This window comes from Mesocricetus auratus, unplaced genomic scaffold, assembly GCF_017639785.1.
Source record: "Mesocricetus auratus isolate SY011 unplaced genomic scaffold, BCM_Maur_2.0 Super-Scaffold_100019, whole genome shotgun sequence".
Taxonomy (NCBI): domain Eukaryota; kingdom Metazoa; phylum Chordata; class Mammalia; order Rodentia; family Cricetidae; genus Mesocricetus; species Mesocricetus auratus.
In genome coordinates this window covers 2,259,824-2,282,085 of record NW_024429200.1, presented here as the reverse complement: position 1 = coordinate 2,282,085, position 22,262 = coordinate 2,259,824, and the positions used below count along the sequence as shown (strand labels likewise).

The 22,262-nt window shown below is 46.9% G+C and overlaps 1 protein-coding gene, 1 non-coding gene and 1 pseudogene across 4 annotated transcripts; all 3 read left to right on the top strand.

Moving 5' to 3' along the window:
* The first annotated feature begins 1,713 nt into the window (after positions 1–1,713).
* Positions 1,714–16,720, top strand: Fmc1 (formation of mitochondrial complex V assembly factor 1 homolog). Of its 3 annotated transcripts, none has more exons than XM_040728601.1 (4): positions 1,714–1,754; positions 8,577–8,711; positions 10,023–10,358; positions 16,429–16,566. In XM_040728601.1, the coding sequence occupies exons 3-4, from the start codon at positions 10,114–10,116 to the stop codon at positions 16,520–16,522; spliced, it is 339 nt and encodes a 112-aa protein (XP_040584535.1). In that variant the 5' UTR covers positions 1,714–1,754; positions 8,577–8,711; positions 10,023–10,113; the 3' UTR covers positions 16,523–16,566. The 3 variants fall into 3 exon arrangements, with proteins under 3 accessions (XP_040584535.1, XP_040584534.1, XP_040584533.1); XM_040728600.1 differs by having other exon boundaries at positions 8,577–8,728; XM_040728599.1 differs by lacking the exons at positions 1,714–1,754; positions 8,577–8,711; positions 10,023–10,358 and adding an exon at positions 11,252–11,509 and having other exon boundaries at positions 16,429–16,720.
* Positions 10,573–10,645, top strand: Trnar-ccu. Its single transcript has one exon. It is a non-coding gene; the product is annotated as a tRNA-Arg (tRNA).
* A 3,924-nt stretch (positions 16,721–20,644) lies between the features above and the next one.
* Positions 20,645–20,742, top strand: LOC121133079 (annotated as a pseudogene).
* Positions 20,743–22,262: the final 1,520 nt, after the last annotated feature.

Here is a 22,262-nt window from a genome sequence, read left to right as displayed (position 1 = left end):
AGTCCATTATCATCATGATGGGGGTCATGGCGGCGTGCAGGCAGATGTAGAGCTGGAACAGTGGCTTGGAGTCCTACATCTTGCAGGTAAAAGGAAGCTGACTGATACACCGGGCAGTGTCCTGAGCATAGGAAACCTCAAAGCCCATCCCATAGTGACACACTTCCTCTAACAAAACCATACCCACTCTAATAAAAACCAAACCTCCTAATAGTGCCACTCCCTATGAGATTATTGGGGTCACTTACATTCAACTACCACATTCTGTCACCTAGCTCCCAGAAGTTTATTATAGAGCAAAAATTCATCTAGCCCAACTTCAAAAGTCCCCATAGTCTATCATAGTCTATCACAGTCTCAATGAAGTTTAAAAGTTCAAAGTCTCCTGAGATTCATTCAGTCTCTTTAACTGTAATCCCCTGTAAAAGTCACAAAGGTGACCTCCTAGAAAGAATTTCACGAACTATGATAAGTGAATGCACTTGAAAGCGAGGCATGTCCATGCCATCTCACTGGGAAAAGCTAAGGCCTGGGAGCAATAGTCTTGGCCCTTTTCACGTGACCAAAGACGATACGATACAACACCGGCTATGTGCCTCGTTGTGCTAGCTGTAAGCATCACCTCGTGTTTTGCTTGCGTCAACCGCGAGAACGAGACATGTACACTGCTCCTAAGATCAAACACGTGGAGGCTGCAGTACCCCAGGCAGGTGTTTGTATTACCCTTTGATCCACAGTGGCTTAGCCTTGCTGGCCACAGGGTGGGCTGACGGTCATGTAAGGGAGCAAGAGTATTTTACAGTTTAAGTCACTGGCTTTCAGGGACTCTGAATGGGAGGACAGCGATTCCTCCAGAAGACACGGGCTATTCATAAAAATTTCAATACCACGTGTGGGATACGTCCCCACCAGCTGTCGATCAGGGAGGGCACAGAGACCCACCAAACAGTCTTAGCACTGTTCCTGGTTGCCATTGAAACTGCATGGTAAGACCCTGTTTGTGGGGAGAAGAGGAAGCCCTGAGTAACATCTGCTGTTGACATGGATGCAGCCATGACAAGTACCAAAGCCTTACACCTAGGGGAAATTGGAAAGCCTCCACAATCCTAGGAGAGCTCGGTGCATAGCAAAGTCTTCCTCTGGCGCAAGTGGGAGTGAATGTTGACGGGATGTGCAGAAAATGTCCTCCGTAGCTTTTCTCCCCGCCAGGGACTACTCCCACCAGGGTCAACTGAGCCTGTCTCCTTGTTATATCTGTATGTACTAACCCTGCCTCCCCGTTCAGGTGTACGTAATAAACACCCGCGCTTCTGGGAAGCGTCACCAGCAGCCCAGAGCATCCAATACCAGCTTTTAGATACATGTGCCTGCATGTCAGTCCTTACCCCATTCCCTTGCCACCCCTAATCAGGGTTCCAGGACTAAAGAGCTGTGCAAGGGTGCAGCACCTACTGGCGAAGACACAACATGCTTTGGGTACCAAGTTATCAAGCTAGAACTGGGCAGGAATCTCTCTCCCTGCTGAGTGGCTGTCACAGTGGAGAGGGTGCTATGCAGGCCTGTGGGAGAAAATGATGTCAGCTGTGTACCTGCAGCTGACCCTGAAGTCCTGTGTATATGTCAATAAAGCATTGTTGGCCAATAGGGAAGCAAGATAGGTGGGACTAAGAGTCCAGGAGGACTCTGGGTAGGAGAAACACAGGGAGTCAAGATGTAGCTGCTATAGGGATAAGAAGCCCGGAAACTTTGCTCCGGTAAGAGAAATACTTAGATTAACAATTATGGGGTAAATACTTAAGTCAGAGCTAGCCAGTAAGAAAAAGCAAGGCCAACAGCTTCATAATTAATACAGCGTCTTGTGTGTTATTTGGGGACTACAATGCGGCAGAGCCCAGGAGACTGGCGGGTGATAAACCAAAGCGGCTAGCAAGGAAAGGCTTCTCTTTACACCTGAATGCTACAACATCACCTGCAAGGCAAGTTGTGCTTACCGTGTAATAGTGCCATTATGGTGACATATTATTTGTAATTTATTATAGCTTGTCTGAGGACTCAGAAGGCAAACTCAGCCAGAAGCCAGAGAAGCCAGGCACACACTTTTAATCCCAGCAGCCGGAAACTAAGAGGTGGTGGTACAGGCCTTTAATCCCAGGACTCAGGATTAAGAGATAGCTGAATCTCTTGGGCTGGAGAGATGGCTCAGAGGTTAAGAGCACTGACTGCTCTTCCAGAGGTTCTGAGTTCAATTCCCAACAAACCATCTTCAATTCAATCTGGTGCCCTCTTCTGGTATGTAGGCAGAACTCTGTATATGCAATAAATAAATAGATCTTTAAAAAATTATTTTAAAAAATAGCTGAATCTCGTTGAGGTCAAGGCCACCCAGGAATACATGAGAGTGAATCAGTCTAAAAGAGTAACAGATTGGGTGCTGGAGAGATGGCTCAGAGGTTAAGAGCACTGACTGCTCTTCCAAAGGTCCTAAATTCAATTCCCAGCAACCACATGGTGGCTCTCAACCATCTGTAATGAGATCTGGTGCCTTCTTCTGGCATGCAGGCATACATGCTGGCAAGATACTGTATACATAATAAATAAATCTTTTTTTAAAAAAGTAACATTTAATCAAGAGGTAGCTGAATCTCGTTGAGTTCAAGGACACCCAGGGATACATAAGATTGAATCAGTCTAAAAGAGTAACAGATCACATGCCTTTAATCCCAACACTAGAGGGTTATAAAAGAAGCAGATAGGCCGGGCGTTGGTGGCGCACCGCCTTTAATCCCAGCACTTGGGAGGCAGAGGCAGGCGGATCTCTGTGAGTTCGAGGCCAGCCTGGTCTACAAGAGCTAGTTCCAGGACAGCCTCCAAAGCCACAGAGAAACCCTGTCTCGAAAAACCAAAAAAAAAAAAAAAAAAAAAAAAAAGCGGATAGAGACATTCTTCTCCAGTCACGCTGAGGAAAGTCTGAGGCTTGGTGAGAGCTCGTGGAAACAGAATCAGTCCATTCAGCCTGAGGTAGAGGCTAGTGACTGACTGCTTTTCTGACATTCAGCTTGAAGTTTGAACCCCAATATCGAGGGGTTTTTATTTTTCATGTCACATGCCAGCCATGAAGGTTATAGGGGTAGCCATCTGCTTCTGGATTGAATTCGAGGTCTGTCCCACAGGAATGAATTCAGGTCTGGTACTGTGAACCCGATCAATGGGTTGGAGGGTCACAGGCCATAGGGAGGAACCTAGTACTATTGTTTTGCTAAATGACATGTTATTAAACTGCTTCCTAAGCTTTTGCTTGTATCAGAAGAAAAGCTTCTCTCTGCAGTGCTCAACGGTTAATGCAGAGATGAGGATATATGTCTATTGAGTGCTCAACACAATATGGGATATTGTATCTATAGGAGGCATGGAGGTCTTTGTGCTCACGGATACACACTAGGAGAACTTTGAATGCTAAGCACATGGTATTGTTCCTTCAAGGGAAGGAATGTGTAACCTGCTACCTGCCCGCAAGACTGGTGTCCCTTGCACTATCTGTGACGACTCAGGCATTACTCTGCCCTGCCCCCGTCACCTGCAGAATGCACTCAGGCAGTCACCTGGTCAGCCCAGAGTTCCATGAGTCTGCACACAGGTGCAAAGGACCCTTTAAAAGACAGACCCCGCCCACTTGGGCTCTCCACCGCCGCTTTTTCCCTTGGTTCCCCTGGAGCAGATAGGACTTTTCCTGTCTCCCTCTTCTCTTCTGTCCTCTCTGTCTGTCTATGTCTCTCTCTCTCTCTCTCTCTCTCTCTCTCTCTCTCTCTCTCTCTCTCTCTCTCTCTCTCTCTCTCTCTACCTCTTTTCTTTTTCCTTCTTCCCTCCCTCCCCCCTTTTTTTTTTTTTTTTTTTTTTTTTTTTTTGGTATTTCAAGACAGGGTTTCTCTGTTTTGTTCTGGAGGCTGTCCTGGAACTCCCGCTGTATACCAGGTTGGCCTTGAACTCACAGAGATCCGCCTGCTTCTACCTCCCGAGTGCTGGGATTAAAGGCGTGCACCACCAACGCCCGGCCCTCCCTCCCCTTTCTAATAAAACTTTTCACTTAAGCTCTGTGTGCCTGGCGTCTTTGTCCCTCTGCCTCGGTCACCCTTGCCCGCCATGGAATCGCCAAGGTTCCCCTTGAGCTTTATCCTAATGCTATGTGACCAGAGACCTTTCCAGCATCTGACCCTCCCCCAGACCCTTGTCATGAATTTGTTTTACTCGGTCAACTTACAGAACCGATGTTTACAGTCTTTACAGAGTTTCAGTGTAGTCTTGTATGATACGTATTTTCTTGGTTCCACAAGGAGAGCTATGCTTGCTTTGTTGAGCATGTGGGATTAAGTCAGTTGTCACCAAATAGGTTCCACCAGACTGTGCTGTGCTTAAATAAACTTTAAATAAACTACTCGGGGTCAGACCCCGGAAGCGTGAACCTACACTGGCTACGGAGTCTTGTTACACTGCCTTCGTGCCTCCTGCACGGATGTTACCCTGGCCCTGCTAAGACTCAGGCGACATCTCAGAGGAGGGCTGGGAAGAATTTGGATCCAGAGGAGGTGATGTGAAACGTTGTCTTGTGGACAAGACCTGGTCGTTGCTCTCATGAACTTACTGTTGCTGTAGATTACCTGCATGAGCCTGCTCAGGGAAAATCACTAAAGCCAAAATCCCAACAGGCAGCGCTAATTATGAGTAACAAAGCAGGAGAAGATGACGGAAGTGTTGGGGCTTCCTGGGTCAAGTGGGAAGGATGAGTTGGGGACTCTTGAGGAGGGAGAGGGGGGAGTTAGGGTGCATATGATCAAATTACTTTTTTTTTTTTTTTTTGGTTTTTTCGAGACAGGGTTTCTCTGTGGCTTTGGAGGCTGTCCTGGAATTAGCTCTTGTAGACCAGGCTGGTCTCGAACTCACAGAGATCCGCCTGGCTCTTCCTCCCGAGTGCTGGGATTAAAGGCATGCGCCGCCGCCACCGCCCAGAGACAAAAATACATTATTTTTTTAATTAATTAATTTATTTTATATATATAAATAAAATGTATATATATACATATACATATACATATACATATACATATACATATACATATACATATATATATATATATATATATATATATATATATATATATAGTGTTCTGTCTGCGTGTACACCTGCAGGCCAGAAGAGGGCACCGATCTCATTACAGATGGTTGTGAGCCACCATGTGGTTGCTGGGAATTGAACTCAGGACCTCTGGAAGAGCAGTCAGTGCTTTTAACCATTGGGACATCTCTCCAGCCCAAAATACATTATTTGCATGCATGCATTGTCAAAGAATAAAAATGTTTTTGTTGCCGGGCAGTGGTGGCGCACGCCTTTAATCCCAGCACTCGGGAGGCAGAGGCAGGCGGATCTCTGTAAATTCGAGACCAGCCTGGACTACCAAGCAAGTTCCAGGACAGCCTCCAAAGCCACAGAGAAACCCTGTCTCGAAAAACAAAAAACAACAAAAAAAATGTTTTTGTTTTGTTTTGTTTTTCGAGACAGGATTTCTTAGTGTAGCCTTGGCTGGACTTGAACTTACAGAGATCCGCCTGCCTCCTGAGTAGTGGGATTAAAGGTGTGAACCACCACCCAGTCAATAAAAAATATTTTTTACAAGTCACTGTGTGTTTGAGGCCTCTACTACAGCAAGCTAGTTAATTCTTAATTAATACAGGCAGTATATCAGGCCAGAAGGAGCAGACAGCTGGTGTACATGGAATCCAAGCGTCTTGTGTATTTGGGATAGTAAAATTACAATTACCAAAAGAAGTTACATAAAATTTGCTGTGCTTGGCCAGGTGTTGGTGGTGCACGCCTTTAATTCCAGCACTCGGGAGGCAGAGGTGGGCAGATCTCTGTGAGTTCGAGGCCAGCCTGATCTACAGAGCAAGTGCCAGGATAAGCTCCAAAGCCACACAGAGAAACCCTGTCTCAAAAAACAAAACAAACAAAATGCTGTCCTCTATTTGAATTAATCATTGGTTTCTGATAGTTGTAGAATCTTGAAACCAGCATCAAAAATCACAATGTTTTATCACCATAGATTATTGCATGTATTCATTTATTTTGTGTGGGGTATAGGTATAGTGGTTTGCATAAGAGTGGCCTCTAAGGGTTCATGTATTTGGATGTTTAGTCGCCAGGGAGAGAAACTCTTTGAGAAGATTAGAAGAATCAGGACACATAGCTTTGTGGGAGGAAATTTGTCACTGGAGGTGGGCTTTTTTTTTTTTTTTTTTTTTGAGGCTTCAAAAGTCCATGCCAGGCCCAGTGTCTCTGTTCTCTGTGTCTGTCTCTGTCTGCTTTCTGATAAGGAGGTAGCTCTCAGCTACTGCTCCAACCTGTCTGCTACCATGTCCCCACCATGATGATAATGAACTAAACCTCTGAAACTGTAAGCCAGCCCCAGTTTTTTTTTTTTGTTTTTTGTTTTTTTTTTGTTTTTTTTTGGTTTTTACGAGACGGGGTTTCTCTGTATTGTTTTGGAGGCTATCGGTCCAGCCTGGCCTCGGACTCACAGAGATCCGCCTGCCTCTGCCTCCCGAGTGCTGGGATTAAAGGTGTGCGACCACCGCTCGGCGTAAGCCAGCCCCAGCTAAAAGCTTTTTATTATGAGTTGCGGTGGGGTCATGGTGTCTCTTCACAGCAATAGAACACTAGCTAAGACAGAATGTACGTGTGTGCCACAATGCCTGTGGAGGCCGGAGGACAACTTGCAAACGTTTATTCCCTTTTTGCTACCATGTGGGTCTTGGGGCTCAAACTCAGGTCCTTAAGCTTGGCAGCTAGTGTCTTTACCTGCTGCATCATCTGACTGGCTCCTATCACCACAGATTAGTTTAAATTTTACACAAATGTCTACAAGTTCCGTGTCTTGCTTTTCCCAGGGTGATGTTTTTGAAATCTATTCATGTTACTGCATGAATCACTTATTCCTTTTATTGCTACATAATATTGCCTCATGTGGATATACCATACCATATTTTTTGTTTGTTTGTTTTATGTGTATATTTGTAACAGGTTTTTTGTTTTTGTTTTTTGATTTTTTTTTTTTTTTTTTGGTTTTTCGAGACAGGGTTTCTCTGTATTGTTTCGGAGGCTATCGGTCCAGCCCGGCCTCGAACTCACAGAGATCCGCCTGCCTCTGCCTCCCGAGTGCTGGGATTAAAGGCGTGCGCCACCACCGCCCGGCTGTTTTTTGATTTTTGAGACAGAGTTTTTCTGTAGGTTTGGAGACTGTCCTGAAACTCTCTTTGAAGACCAGGCTGGTCTCAAACTCACAGAGATCCGCCTGCCTCTGCCTCCCGAGTGTGCCACCAATGCCTGGCCAGGAATGGGTTTCTACCTCTGCCTGCAGCCATGGTTGACTCTTGGAGGCTGGAGTACCTGGGATCTTATCAAAATCCCTTACTGCTGTGAGCTTTAAATCAAGTCTCTGCAAAGTCTTGAAGACAGTCTTCTTTTCCTCTCCCATCCTGCCTGCTGGGAATGATCTCAAGAATCTCTGTTTAGTCCACACACACCCTGATTATTATTATTGTTATTATTTTGGTTTTTCTGAGACAGGGTTTCTCTGCAATGTTTTGGAGGCTGTCCTGGAACTCGCTTGGTAGACCAGGCTGGTCTTGAACTCACAAAGATCCGCCTGCCTCTGCCTCCTGAGTGCTGGGATTAAACGTGTGCACCAGCAACACCTGGCTACCCTGATTATTTATTTATATATATAACATTTTATTATATTGTATATAAAAATATGCATTTGTATTATATAATTTATATACATAATTTGTTACACACATATTTATAATCATATTTGTTGTTATATAACATGCCTTTATTATTATATGTTAACATACTATTATATAAATTCTGATTGTGCATGCAAATAAGGTGTGAAAGGAAGCAGCTCTCAAGCCTGGAGGGAGATGGGAAGAGCCCTGAGTGGCGTTCCCTATAGGTGGGCCTGCTTCTCACTATAGCAGGGGGAGGGAAACAGGTCCGTAGCCATCAGAAAGGTACCACGGGCTCTTTACAGATCTCGTTACAGATGGTTGTGAGCCACCATGTGGTTGCCAGAAATTGAACTCAGGACCTTTCGAAGAACAGTCAGTGCTCTTAACCGCTGAGCCATCTCTCCAGCCCTTGCCCAGAAGTTTCTATTGGTTCCAGTTACCACAGCAGCATTCTGGTTATTTTCACTCTGGAGCTCCGGTCATGGCTGGTTCCAATAAATGATCATTCCTAGGGCAGTCCCATCTCTTGTGGAATCTAGTCTGTTACCACTCCAAATGCTTTGGAGCTTTCTCATGTCTGTTTTGGTCTCGCTGGGGCTTTTGGGGGTTTGGTCACGGTTGTCTTCTTGCTGGCAGCTAAGTGGAGGGTGGTGAGGCGGAGTCACCACCAGCTAGCTCCTTGCTTTCAGCTGCCACAAAGCGCTGGGTCTGAAGCCCCTCCTGTGTCTGTCACCTTTAGGAGCCTCCATCTAAACTGCCATGAGGGGGCTTACAGAACATTTTTTTTCTCTTAGGTACAGGGTTTCAGGAGATAGTAAGTCTCCCAACTGGAAGAAGAAAACAGCCACAACAGGATATAAATGTGGTAAACAGAGGGAGCCAGGAAAGAGATGGAACTCCGTGGTTTGGGGCTCAAGGGGGACACTGAGGTAGACACTTCCTTTGGGTAAGAAATTTAAGTTAGCTGGGCTGTGGTGGGGGACACGCCTGTAATTCCAGCACTCTGGAGGCCGGGGCAGGGGATTTCTGTGAGTTCCGGGTCAGCTTGGGCTAGAGAGCTAGTTCCAGATCAGGCTCCAGAACTAAACAGAGAAACCCTGTCTTCGAAAAGCCAAAAACAAAACAAATAAATGATAAAATCTAACCTACTAATGCCGCAAACCCATGAACAGTCTGTAGCACGGAAGGGCATCGGAGGGCAGTTGACACCCAGATGTCAGAGTGGCTATACCTTCTTATAGGTTTCAGGGAAAGGGGTGAATGAGGCTGCATGTCAACTCCTGAGTAGCCTGTGCTTGTAAGGAGATTGTCTGTCATTCCTGGTTGACGGGGAGAGGAGGAAGTCTTGCATTCCCAGGAAGGAAATTATGATCCTAGGTATGTAGAAGCTGGGGGGAGGAGGAGGCCCCTTAGTTGACGAATATCCATCATACGGTGAGCCTCAGAGCTTAGAACAATGGTTGTCAACCCTCCTAAGGCTGACACCCTTTCCTACGGCTCCTCGTGTGGTGGTGACCCCAACCAGGAAGTTATTTTCATTGCTACTTCATCATTTCGCTACCGTTATGGATCACAATGTAGATATTTGTGTTTTCCAATAGCGTTAGACGACCCCCGAGAAAGGGTCGGGATCTGCTGGTTTAGAGTCTGCAGGCTTGGGTGCTGCCCAGAACCGCCCACCAGGGATTAGAGATGCTCAGCTGCAGATGGGTATGGACTAAGCAGCATGTGGTCTGGGTTCCGATAGGAGTTGAGTTAACTTGCTTCCAACGCGCAGAGATCCCCCTGTCTCAGTCTCCAAAGGGCGCCACCACGAGCAACAAAAGTAACTTTTTAACCTTGACATATGACATAAGGGCCTGGGGCAGCTTCTAGAAGGCTCTCCAGCAAGTCAAACGGCCCCAGGAGAGCAGGAATCCGAGGGCCGTGTGTAGGGTGTCGGGGTGGGGTAAGAGTCCAGCTCAGACAGCTGCGCAGAGAGGGAGAGGGTGACGAAAAGTGACCAGTGCTAGACAAAGGCTACAGGATGAGAAGCCAACGGGATAGGGTCGGGTTCGGCAACTAAAGGGGACTCCGTGCTCTCTTTCGTTAGAAAAAGGGAGAAGCCACTGACCCTCAAAAGGTGGTTTTGCCCAGGTTCTACAATTAGGAGCAAGCCCAGCAGAGAAACCAACTCCAAGCTACTCCAAGTTAATTCCTACTACAGTAACCGCTAATTTCCCGCCGTCTTATACTTATAGCCCGCCGGGCGGTGGTAGCGAACGCCTTTAATCCCAGCACTCGGGAGGCAGAGGCTGAAGGTTCGAGACGCAGCCATTGCTGACTACGGAAATGGCCTTGGCCCAGCAACCGGAACCAGAAACTGACCGGCCACCGCACAAACGCCCCCTAACGACCAGCAAACCCTGGAGGGTAGCTCATGGGAAGCGGCCGGGCTTTTCCGGGAAAACACTTAACCGCGGAGAGAACCAGAGCGCGGAGGGGAGGGAAGGCCAGCCCTCGCGGCGGGTGTGGCTCTGCATCCCCGCGGGGGCCTTCTCGCGCAGGCGCAGACCTTCTCCGCTCAGAAACCACACGTAAGCAAAAGATGGCGCGGTCCTCACTCCACCGCTCCTAGCGTCCGCGAGGCCGAGATCGCGGGCCCTCGCTTTCTAAACTACATTTCCCAGCAGGCACTCCTTCCTAGCAGATAAGGGTCGCTGCCCGGGGATAGGATGAAACAGCGGTTAAGCGATGACGCGCGAAACGGAAGTACGGTGATTACAGTGTTTGCGCGCCTCAGAACAGAGAGCCCCAGTGGCCTAATGGATAAGGCATTGGCCTCCTAAGCCAGGGATTGTGGGTTCGAGTCCCATCTGGGGTGCGCTCGTTTTTTTTCCATTCCAATGGAAAAACTATCAGCGAGTCGATCCTGCTATAAAGTATCAGTGAGTCGATCCTGCTACTCATTTTGTTTTTTGTTTTTTTGTTTTTTTTTTTGGTTTTTCGAGACAGGGTTTCTCTGTGGCTTTGGAGGCTGTCCTGGAACTCGCTCTTGTAGACCAGGCTGGCCTCAAACTCAGAGATTCGCCTGCCTCTGCCTCCCGAGTGCTGGGATCAAAGGCGTGCGCCACCAACGCCCGGCCTCATTTTGTTATTGTACGTGTTTATTTTTTTGTTTTGTCTTGTTTTTTGTTTTTCGAGACAGGGTTTCTCTGTGTATTTATTATTGAGACGGGTCCTCTCTACACGGCTCCGGCCGTCTTAGAACACACTTAGAGACCAGACTGGTCTCGAACCCGCAGAGAGCCTCTCGGAGGAGCCGGGATTAAAGGCGTGCGCCGACATCGCCCGGCCACTTGGTTTGGAGCTGGGGAAGCGGGGGCGAGCCTTTGCTGGTTGAGAGGCTGCGGGAGCCGCCGAGTGCGGGGGGCGACGTCCCCGGGAGAGACGGCCAGGCCCCTCCCCGCCGCCAGCTGCGGGGCGGGGCTTCCAGCGAGGGCCTTTCCCCTCTTCCCGCGGGCCGTCGGCAGGCGGCGCTGCGGAGCGCACCGGCCAGGGCCGTACCGTCGAGCACCGCGCCGGGGAGGGGGCGCCCGAGGACGCGGGAATGGCGGCGTTGGGGTCCCCGGCGCGCACCCTGAGGGGCCTTCTGCGGGAGCTGCGCTACCTGAGCGCGGCCACCGGGCGGCCGTACCGCGACACCGCGGCCTACCGGTACCTGCTGAAGGCTTTCCGAGCACACCGGGTACGGAAGCCGCGTCCGCCCGCGGGGCTCCGGCTCTAGGGAAGGGCAGGCCGGCCGGGCTGGCTGGGTCGGGGCCGCGGGATCGCCGGGTCTCAGGGCAAACGAGACCAGTGGACTGGGATAGCCCGGGGCCTCAGGGGCCCCCACTGACACTAAAGCCACGTGGGGTGCGTCTCGTCGGGGACTTCACGTCCGCCACCCCAGGGTGAGCTGTCTCTGGCGGTTTGATTGGTCCGTGGGGTGTGGGATGGGATAAGGGGCGGTTGTCGTATGGAGGGGCCCCAGGGGTCCCTATGATTAAAGGCTCCAGGGCAGAAGCAGAGTCTCACGCTTTCCGCATTGAAGTTTTTATACTAATGAATGTTTTTGTGTGGCGGGAGTGTGTGTTCGTGTGTGTGTGTTTGTGCGCGCGTGTGTACAGCGAGGAGACAGGATTTCACTATCACGCTGGCCGAACTGGAGTTTGCTATGTAGTCCAGATTGACCTTGAACGCAGATTTCCTGTTTACTGAGCTCAAGGATTAAAGGCACAGGTCAGACAAAAGCAGTTTTTAATACAATGAAGTGGGGAATATTGGACAGTTCTTCAAATGTAGGTGCAGCTTTCTAATTATGTAGTAGTATTGTTTACCATTGAGAAAAACAACGACTTGTATTCTATAAGATGATTGCACTACCAGCTACATCATTAGCTTGCTGTATAACAGGGTACATTTTTTGTAAGATTTATTTATGATGTATACAGTGTTTCTGTCTTCATGTATGCCTGCTTGTCAGAAGAGGGCACCACAGCCGAGCGTTGGTGGCGCACGCCTTTAATCCCAGCACTCGGGAGGCAGAGGCAGGCGGATCTCTGTGAGTTGGAGGCCAGCCTGGTCTACAGAGTGAGTTCCAGGATAGCCTCCAAAGCCACAGAGAAACCCTGTCTGGAAAAACCAAAAAAAAAAAAAAAAAAAAGAAGAAGAGGGCACCACATCTCATAGATGGTTGTGAGCCACCACGTGGTTGCTGGGAACTGAATTCAGGACTTCTAGAACAGCCAGTGCCTTAACCTGTGAACCATTTCCAGCCACAGGTTTGTTTACTGACGTAACAAACATAAACACACAGAATGCTATCCTTAGCAGGTACCACTATGAAATGTCTCTTAGTCAGAAGGGAATGGAAGATGGTTCCTTTCCCAACTGGGGTAGTGATCAATTCTCTGCCTTTGAACATGATCAGGCTCAAGGACAGTTACCTGTACAAGAATAAGTAGAACTAGAATTTAGGGGAAGGAAACCTAATGTCTTTGAGTAATCTTTTTTTTGAGACAGGGTTTCTCTGTATTGTTTTGTAGGCTATCCTGGAACTCACTCCGTAGACCAGGCTGGCCTCAAACTCACAGAGATCCACCTGCTTCTGCCTCCCGAGTGCTGGCATTAAAGGCGTGCGCCACCAATGCCCTGCTGAGCTATCATCTTAACTGCTGAATGCAAAACTTTAGACCTAAAATTCACTTAGTTTTAAAAAGCTACAGAGTTAGGGACTGTGTGTACTACGAACTTGGGTCACATATCAAGAATAAGATGCTCCTGGCACATGCCTTTCATCCCAGCACTCAGATTTCTGAGTTTGAGGCTAGCCTGACCTAGAGTTTAATTCCAGGACAGCCAGAGCTCCATAGTGAGACTCTGTCTCAAAACAGAAAGAAAAAACCAGTAATAGAAATCCCCCCCATCAAAAAAAATTCGTGCTTAAAACTCCAGGGCTGACCCATACTTTAATCCCAACACTTCTGAAGCATAGGCAGGTAGATCCCTGAGTGAGTTAAGGCCAACCTGGTCTATAAAGAATGTTACAGGCGCCGGGCGGTGGTGGCGCACGCCTTTAATCCCAGCACTCGGGAGGCAGAGACAGGCGGATCTCTGTGAGTTCGAGACCAGCCTGGTCTATAAGAGCTAGTTCCAGGACAGCCTCCAAAGCCACAGAGAAATCCTGTCTTGAAAACAACAACAAAAAAAACAAACAAACAAAAAGAATGTTACAGGCAAGCCACAGCTACCCTGTCTCAAGAAGCTCACAAAAAACTCAACCAAACAAAACAGAACCACCCCCCAAAGGTCAAGGCTGAGGCTTGTCTAGCATGCCTGAGGCCACTAGAGACCTCACCCTAAGTGAATGCGTAGAGAGGATGGGCATGGTTTCTATTCCTGTGCTCATGTCTTCTGTTGCCTGGGGAGAAATGATGAATTAGGAACCTCTCTGTTCTTAAGTTTTGTTTTGTTTTGTTTTGTTTTTTGGTTTTTCGAGACAGGGTTTCTCTGTGGCTTTGGAGGTTGTCCTGGAACTAGGTCTTATAGACCAGGCTGGTCTCGAACTCACAGAGATCTGCCTGCCTCTGCCTCCCAAGTGCTGGGATTAAAGGCGTGCGCCACCAACGCCCGGCTTGTTCTTAAGTTTTATAGATTCTTCTCTTTACAATACATCACCCCTACAGCTTCCCCTCCCCCCCACTCCTCCCAGGTCCTCCTCCCCTCTCCTTCAGATCCACTTCCAGCCCTGCCTCCCCACGGGAAAGAGCAGGACTCCCCGGGACATCAGTCAAATACAGCACAAGATGCAGTAAGACCAGGCACAGACCCTCACATCAAGCTGGGCAAAGCAAGGGGGGGGGGCAAGGAGGAAAAGCCGCCTTTATCTTTTAATATATGTATATATCTACTTTTTGGGTGGGTACATGCCAAATACGTGGCTGAGAGCGCAGTTTGTAGGGGAGTCAGTTCTCTTTTTTTTCAACTTTGTGGATTTTGGGGGATTGGATTCAGAGCATCAGGTTTGGCAGCAAGTGTCCTTACCCACTGACAGTGGTTTTCAAACCAGTTAGGATACACAGTGAGATCATTTTCTCAAAAAGCACCCCCCACCACCACACACATACCAAGTTAGACCCAAGTGTGACTGTGGTGTCACACACCTGTACATTTCAGCATTGTAAAACCAAGGTAAGAAGACTGAATTACAAGTCAGTCCATGCTATATAGTAAGACCTTGTTTCTAAAAAAGTTTTGATTGGAGCAGGTAAGTGCTGCTTAGTACTTTAAGTATTATATGCTCGAGTTTTCAGATTTTAATTGTGGATATTCAGACTGAGAAAAGGAATTACACATACAGTAGTGCGGGGCTAAAACACATCCCCATCTATAAATGATTTATTGATGTCTGTGTTCCTGTCTCACAACCTTGGAACACCAGAATGTTAAGGGCAGAGTACTGAAAGTCAAGTATTATGAAGAGCAACCAGGATTTGGAGTTACTCTGGACATTGATATGGACTTTCTAGTTTGTTAAAGTCATTAGAATTCAGATTTTCTAGATGGTTAAATTGTACAAACAAGGGGCTGGAGAGATGGCTCAGTGGTTAAGAGCACTGGCTCCTCTTCCAAAGGACCCAGGTTTAATTCCCAGCACCCACCCCAGTTCCAGAGGATCTAACACCCTCATACAGAGTATACACAGGCAAAACACCAGCACATATAAAATAAACAAATCTTTTAAAGAAGGAAAAAAATTATACAAACAATATGAAAATATTCATTTCAAACACACACATATATACATGCATGCATACATACATACATATATAATCTTCATGTTGCTACTATGAGTACAAAGCCCTTATTTTTAAGATAAGTTTCTGATTTTGGAGTGAAAGGTGTTAGGTTTCAGTAAGTCTGGAAATGAGCTCAAGCTGGACTCCAGACAGATTTCTGGAAGTTGTGTAGAAGCCAGTGCTCCTCAGGAACGTGAGAAACAGGCTTTCTACCTCACAGGGCGCTCATTTCCCTTGCTCCCAGCAGAAGGGACTGGCTCACCATTGAATTGCATCTGTGACTGCACATCAAATCCCGAGCTAGCCTCTGGGCTCTCCCAGTCCCTACTCCTAAGTACTTGTTATGCATTTAAAAGCCCCTATGCCAGGCGTTGGTGGCGCACGCCTTTAATCCCAGCACTCGGGAGGCAGAGGCAGGTGGATCTCTGTGAGTTCGAGGCCAGCCTGGTCTACAGAGTGAGTTCCAGCACAGCCTCCAAAGCCACAAATAAACCTTGTCTCGAAAAACCAAAAAAGCCCCTATACTACTCTCCTGGCCCCACTAACCCTGTCCCCAGCCCCCAACTCACTGGTCTGTTCCAGCTCACCATGTTCCTTGCCGCCAGATAGTCATTGCTCTTAAAATCCACTGTCTGCTCGGGAGACAGAGGTAGGCGGATCTCTGTGAGTTCAAGGACAACCTCCAAAGCCACAGAGAAACCCTGTATCGAAAAACCAAATAAATAAATAAAATAAAATCCACTGTCTGTTCTCTCGTGGCCCTGGCCATGCTCAGTCCACTGCGTCTTTCTCTCTGCTCTGGACTCTCCGGATGCCTCTGGACAATCTCTCTCTTATAAAAACCACACTGAGGCCGTGCTGGTGGTCCACACCTGCAGAGGGCAAGGCCAGCTTGGTTTACAGATCAAGATCCAGGACAGCGAGGGCTACCCAGAGAAACCCTGTCTCAAACCAGCAAACCACATAATGGATTGGCCATTTCAGTGGTTTCTTTTTTATTATTTGTGTGCATTGATGTTTTGCCTGCACATATGTCTGTGTGAGGATGCCAGATCTGCTGGAACTGGAGGTACAGACAGCTGTGAGCTGCCATGTGGGTGCTGGGAATTGAACCCAGGTCCTTAAGTGCTTTTAACCACTGAGCCACCTCACCAGCCCCCCCTAGTGGTGTCTTCAAAGCACCCCTATATAAAAGGTGTATGCCTTGTTCAAGTGACAGAAACACAAAACAGCTTTGTTTAAAAGGAGAAGATTCATGTACTCTCTCTTTTTTAATCTCTACATAGGTTAAAAAAACCAGACTGTCACTTTGTTAATTCCCTTTTAGGTCACCGGTGAGAAGCTGTGCCGAGCCCAACATGAGCTTCACTTCCAAGCTGCTACCTATCTCTGCCTCTTGCGGAGCGTCCGGCAACACGTAGCCCTTCACCAGGAATTTCATGGCAGGGGCGAGCGTTCGTTGGAGGAGTCTGCTGGTTTGGTGGGCCTCCAGTTGCCCCGGCAGCCTGGAGGGAAGGGCTGGGAGCTGTAAAGGAAAGTCCTCAGATGTCCCTTCAGTCAAGAACTCAACCAGTTCTACCAATACGTATTTATCATTAAATCTCTTTTAAAGTTTTCAAGTGCAGGTTTTTCCCGCTGTTTTGTTCTGTATTTCTCGTGGAGTGGCTAGGGAAGTGAATCTGGAGGGTCTCAAGGGAACCTCTGGTTTTTACGTGGATTGACTGTTTTTTTTTTTTTTTTTTTTTTTTGGTTTTACGAGACAGGGTTTCTCTGTATTGTTTTGGAGGCTGTTGGTCCAGCCTGGCCTTGAACTCACAGAAATCCGCCTGCCTCTGCCTCCCGAGTGCTGGGACTAAAGGTGTGTGCCACCACCGCCCGGCTGGATTGACTGTTCTTAAGTGTGTCCCAGTGCTCTTGCTTCTGGACGACAGGACTGCCTTCCTCAAGTCCTTCTCCGCCTTATTTCTTGAGACAGTATCGCTCACTGAACTTAGGGCTCACTATTTTGGGTTCAGTGACTGCCTAGCAAGTACCCAGGATCATCTGTCTCTGCTCTCGAGCTCAGGGGTGAGAAGCCATGACAATTTATGAGGGTTAGGGATCTGGGCAAAGTCTAACCAGTGAGCCTATCCATACCTTAGTCCCTGGTGTGCTTGGCCTAATTTTATAACACAGGGTTTTTCTTTGTTCTTTTTAAATAAATGGACAGATGGCTTAGTGGTCAGCAGAGGCTGAGTCTGATTCCCAGCACCCATGGCAGGTAGCTAACCTTTTATAGGGTTTCAAGGGATCTGGCACCTCTGCTCTGTACCGGCACTCACACTCATGTGCACATACTCACATACACACATAATTAAAAAATACCAAGCTGGGGACTGGAGAGATGACTCAGATGTTGAGAGAACTGACTGCTCTTCCAGAGGTCCTGAGTTCAATTCCCAGCAACCACATGGTGGCTCACAACCATCTGTAATGAAATCTGGTGCCCTCCTCTGACTGGCATGCAGACAGAACACTGTATACATAGTAATAAATAAAATCTTTAAAAAAAATACCAAGCTGGGCGTTGGTGGCCTTTGATCCCAGCACTTGGGGAGGCATAGGCAGGCAGATCTCTGAGTTTGAGGCCAGCCTGGTCTACAGATCGAGTTCCAGGACAGCCTCCAAAACAATACAGAGAAACCCTGTCTCGAAAAACAAACTAATAATAATAAAATAAACTCTTGCTTTGATTTTTTAAAAAGATTTATTTATTTGTTATGTACACAGTGTTCTGTCTCCATGTATGCCTGCAGGTCCAGAAGAGGGCACCAGATCTCATTACTCATGTTTGTAAGCCACCATGTGATTGCTGGGAACTAAACTCAGGATCTCTAGAAGAACAGTCAGTGTTCTTAAGCTCTGAGGCATCTCTCCAGCCCACTTTTGTTTATTTTTTGAGATACGGTCTCACTATGTAGTTTTGTTTGTTTGTTTTGGTTTTTCGAAACAGGGTTTCTCTGTATTGTTTTGGAGGCTGTCCTGGAACTCACTTCGTAGACCAAGCTGGCCTCGAACTCACAGAGATCCACATGCCTCTGCCTCCCCAGTGCTGGGATTAAAGGCGTGCGCCACCAACGCTCGGCTGTCACTATGTAGTTTTTTTTTAAGGGTTATTTATTTATTGCATATACACTGTTCTGCTTACATGCCAGAAGAAGGCACCAGATTGAATTGTAGATGGCTATGAGCTACCATGTGGTTACTGGGAATTGAACTCAGGACCCCTGGAAGATCAGTCAGTGCTCTTAACCTCTGAGCCATCTCTCCAGCCCTCACTATGTACTTTTAACTGGCCTAGAACTTGTTATATAGGCCAGGTGGACCTTGAACTCAGTGATCGGCCTGCCTCTGCCTCCAGAGTGCTAGAATAAAGTATCACCATGCCAAGCTCTGAACATAAATATATATTTTTTTTTTTTGGTTTTTCGAGTGCAGATGTTTGTGTGCCACCGTGCAGGTAGAGAGGTCAGAGGACAATTTTAGGGAGTCCTCTCCTTCCTCAGTGGATCCAGGGACTTGAACTCAGGTTCTTAGTCTTTTTAATAATTTAATTTTATGTGCATGAGTGTTTTGCCTGCATGTATGTCTGTGTGAAAGTGTTGAGTACCCTGAAACTGGAGTTACCGATAGTTGTGAGCTGCCCTGTGGGTGCTGGGAACTGAACCCAGGTCCTCTGGAAGGGCATTAGTGCTCTTAACCACTGAGCCATCTCTCCAGCCCCCCAGGTCCTTAGTCTTGCGCTCCAAGTGACTTTACCTACTCTCTGGCCCAGTGTGTCTGTCTACAGAAAACGGTACACACAACTGTGATGTGTTCCGGCCCTGGCCAGAAACAGACGGAACAAGGCTGAGTAGAGTTATGGGATGCATTAATGTCACGCAGTAAGCTAACAAAGTGGAGGTACTGCTTCCTTAGCCCATAAGCCAAGCTCCTAGGGCTGACAGCCTCAGCTGCAGCCCAGTGCACAGGACGTTCGGGAAGAGGGGCAGAAGGAGCGCATTTGCGTCTACCTCTGCTGTACCGCCAGCCTGCTCTCCCTCCCCGCACCTGAACGAAAGGTCCCTGCGTTAGCTGACCCAGTGCAAACTCCGCCTTTGTGCAGCCTGGCAGCCTGGCTCCCACATCTGAGCTGCCACAGCTGCTTCTGCTTTTCCCAACTGCTCCCTACACTCTAGCTTCACCTTGTCTGCCCGCTCAAACTCCGATAATCTTTTAACCTGACAGTGGTGGTGGCCCACGCCTTTAATCCCGGCACTGGAGAGGCAGAGGAAGGTGGATCTCAGCGATTCAAGGTCAGCCTGGTCTACAGAATGAGTTCCAGGACAGTCTCGAAACAAAACAAAATAACTATTTATTGACAATTCTTTACTCCAATACTGAAGATATACAATATAGAATTTTCAGAGGCCCCGAGCAAGTTCCAGGACTCCAAAATAATACAAAAAAAAAAATTCCCCCCACCCAGGTCAATATACCAAGAGAATAAAGAGAACAGTAAACATAGCCAGTAACAGGAACATACAAATTTAATGTTACTGAATACAAGTTTTTTTGTGCTACCAGTTTTTAGAGGCCACAAGATGATTAAAATGCCTTAAGTATCATAAAATTCAACCTTCCTTCTACATGGAAAGGAATTTTAACATTTAATATTTCTTTCTAGTACCAATCCCAATGAAACTGATGACTAAACTAGTTTAGCATTTTAGGAAAATAGACAATTTTTAAATGTTGTTAACTGAATAGTTCACAGAAGAAATTATATTCATGCGATTTATGGTATTTCCCATAAACAGTAATTTGCATTCACTAAGAAGTATTTTACAAACTGGTTGGTGGTAGCACACACATTTAATCCCAGCACTCAGGAGGCAGAGGCAGGTGGATCTCTGGAAGTTCAAGGCCAGCCTGAATTTTTATTTTATTTTATTTTTTGGATTTCTCGAGACAGGGTTTCTCTGTATTGTTTTGGAGCCTATCCTGGAACTCGCTCGGTAGACCAGGCTTGGTCTCGTACTCACAGAGATCCACCTGCCTGTGCCTCCCGAGGTCTGGGATTAAAGGCCGAGTGTGCCACCACCACTCTGCTATTTTTTTTTTTTTAACTTGGGCTCTAGAGATGGCTCAGAGGTTCTCAGTTCAATTCAAACACCCACATGATGGCTCACAACCATCTGTAATGAGATCTGGTGCCCTCTTCTGGTGTGCATGGATACATGCAGGCAGACCACTGTATACATAGTAAATAAATAAATTTTTTTTCTTTTTGGTTTTTTGAGATAGGGTTTCTCTGTGGCTTTGGAGGCTGTCCTGGAACTAGAGATCCAGGATCACAGAGATCCGCCTGCCTCTGCCTCTGCCTCCCGAGTGCTGGGATTAAAGGCGTGCGCCACCAACGCCTGGCTAATAAATCTTTAAAAATAATTTTATAGAGTTAAGGACATTTAAAGTAAGAGGATCATTTAGGATAGTTTAAAAGTTCAACCCAAAGATTATTGATAGTGCTTGTTTCTGTAGCACACTAAAATGGAACCATACAGAGGATTAGCATGTCCCTGAAACAGAAGACATGCAAATTTGTGAAGTATTTTGTTTTTTTGTTTTTTTTTTTTTGGTTTTTCAAGACAGGGTTTCTCTGTATTGTTTTGGAGGCTGTCCTGGAACTCACTCTGTAGACCAGGCTGGCCTTGAACTCAAGAGATCCACCTGCCTGTGCCTCCCAAGTGCTAGGATTAAAGGCGTGTGCCACCAATGCCTGGCGTGTTTGTATTTTTTAATCAGATAAAATTATCATTTTAGGTCAGGCAGTGGTGATGAACGCCTTTAATCCCAGCACTTGGGAGGCAGAAGCCTGGTCTACTGAGCGAGTTCCAGGACAGCCTCCAGAGCCACAGAGAAACCCTGTCTCAGAAAGAATAAAAGTATTATATATATGTATATATATATAAATAAAACTTTAGTGGCATTTATTATACACTTTCGACTAGAGTAAAATATTTCTTTTGGGAGGAGGGTTTTTTGTTTTAATTTTATTTATTATGCATACAGTGAGCTGTGTGTGTGTGTGTGTGTGTGTGTGTGTGTGTGTGTGTGTGAAGGCACCTGAGAACTTGGGTCCTCTGCCGCCAGTGCTTTTAACCTCTAAGGCCCTCGCCAGCCCTTCTTGTTTGTCAGATTGAAAAGGAGATCTGCAAGCATTTGTTTGGAGTTGTTTAGAATTCAGTTTTGAACCAGACATCACGGCACAAGCCTAACCCTAGTGTAGCTGAGCTTGGATGGCAAGTTTCAGGGCAGCTTGATTGAACTATACAGTGCAAGGGATAAATCACTGGGTCCATTGTCAGTATGAGCTGCATTTAGATAAGGCTGGTTATTGAATCAGGGATAAGCACGGGGCACTCGGCCCCTATATAACCTCCTCTGCAGCTGGCGGCCTGTCTAGACCCTGTCTGGTGATCCTGGGACTTTAAGTCATAGTCGGTTACCTGAATGGGCTCACAGATCAGAAAAGGCCGTCTTGGGCTCTAAGACATCCACTGGATGTTTTGTGTCTTAGAAAAAAAGGGTGAGGAATTTGGGGAGGGGGCAATATTAGAATGTGGGAAGATCTTTATGTCCCTAAAGAATTCAGCTAATGAAAACTAAAGGGTGGAGAGACATGCAACCAGGGAATTAAACAAACGAGAACCGAAAACAAAAGTTTTGTCAAGTTGCCTTGGGTCAGGATGACACCCAGCTTTCTGCAAAACTGAAAGATAATGTCTCATTCCTTATGGCCGTTGAGCCTCCAGCCATTTTTCTCACAACTGTGACACCCTATCTCCAAAAAAAAGTTCTTTAAATAACTAATATTTTTTTGCATATTACCGAGGATAACATGACTACAGTTTCTATTGGTCCAGTATGTACTTAAATTGCTCAATGCGTGTGCAATCGTAACGAAAGAGAAAAACAAACAAAAACCATTTCCCTTCAAAGTAGAAAGTAAGTACGTGTCGGTTTAAAAGAACTTTTTTTTTGCCTGTCTGGAAAACGAGTATGCAGTTGCGGCCTCGGTATTTCCCGTTGGCTCACTCGGGCGAGTTTATTCGGAGTTTAATCTCACCACCCGTGAGATTA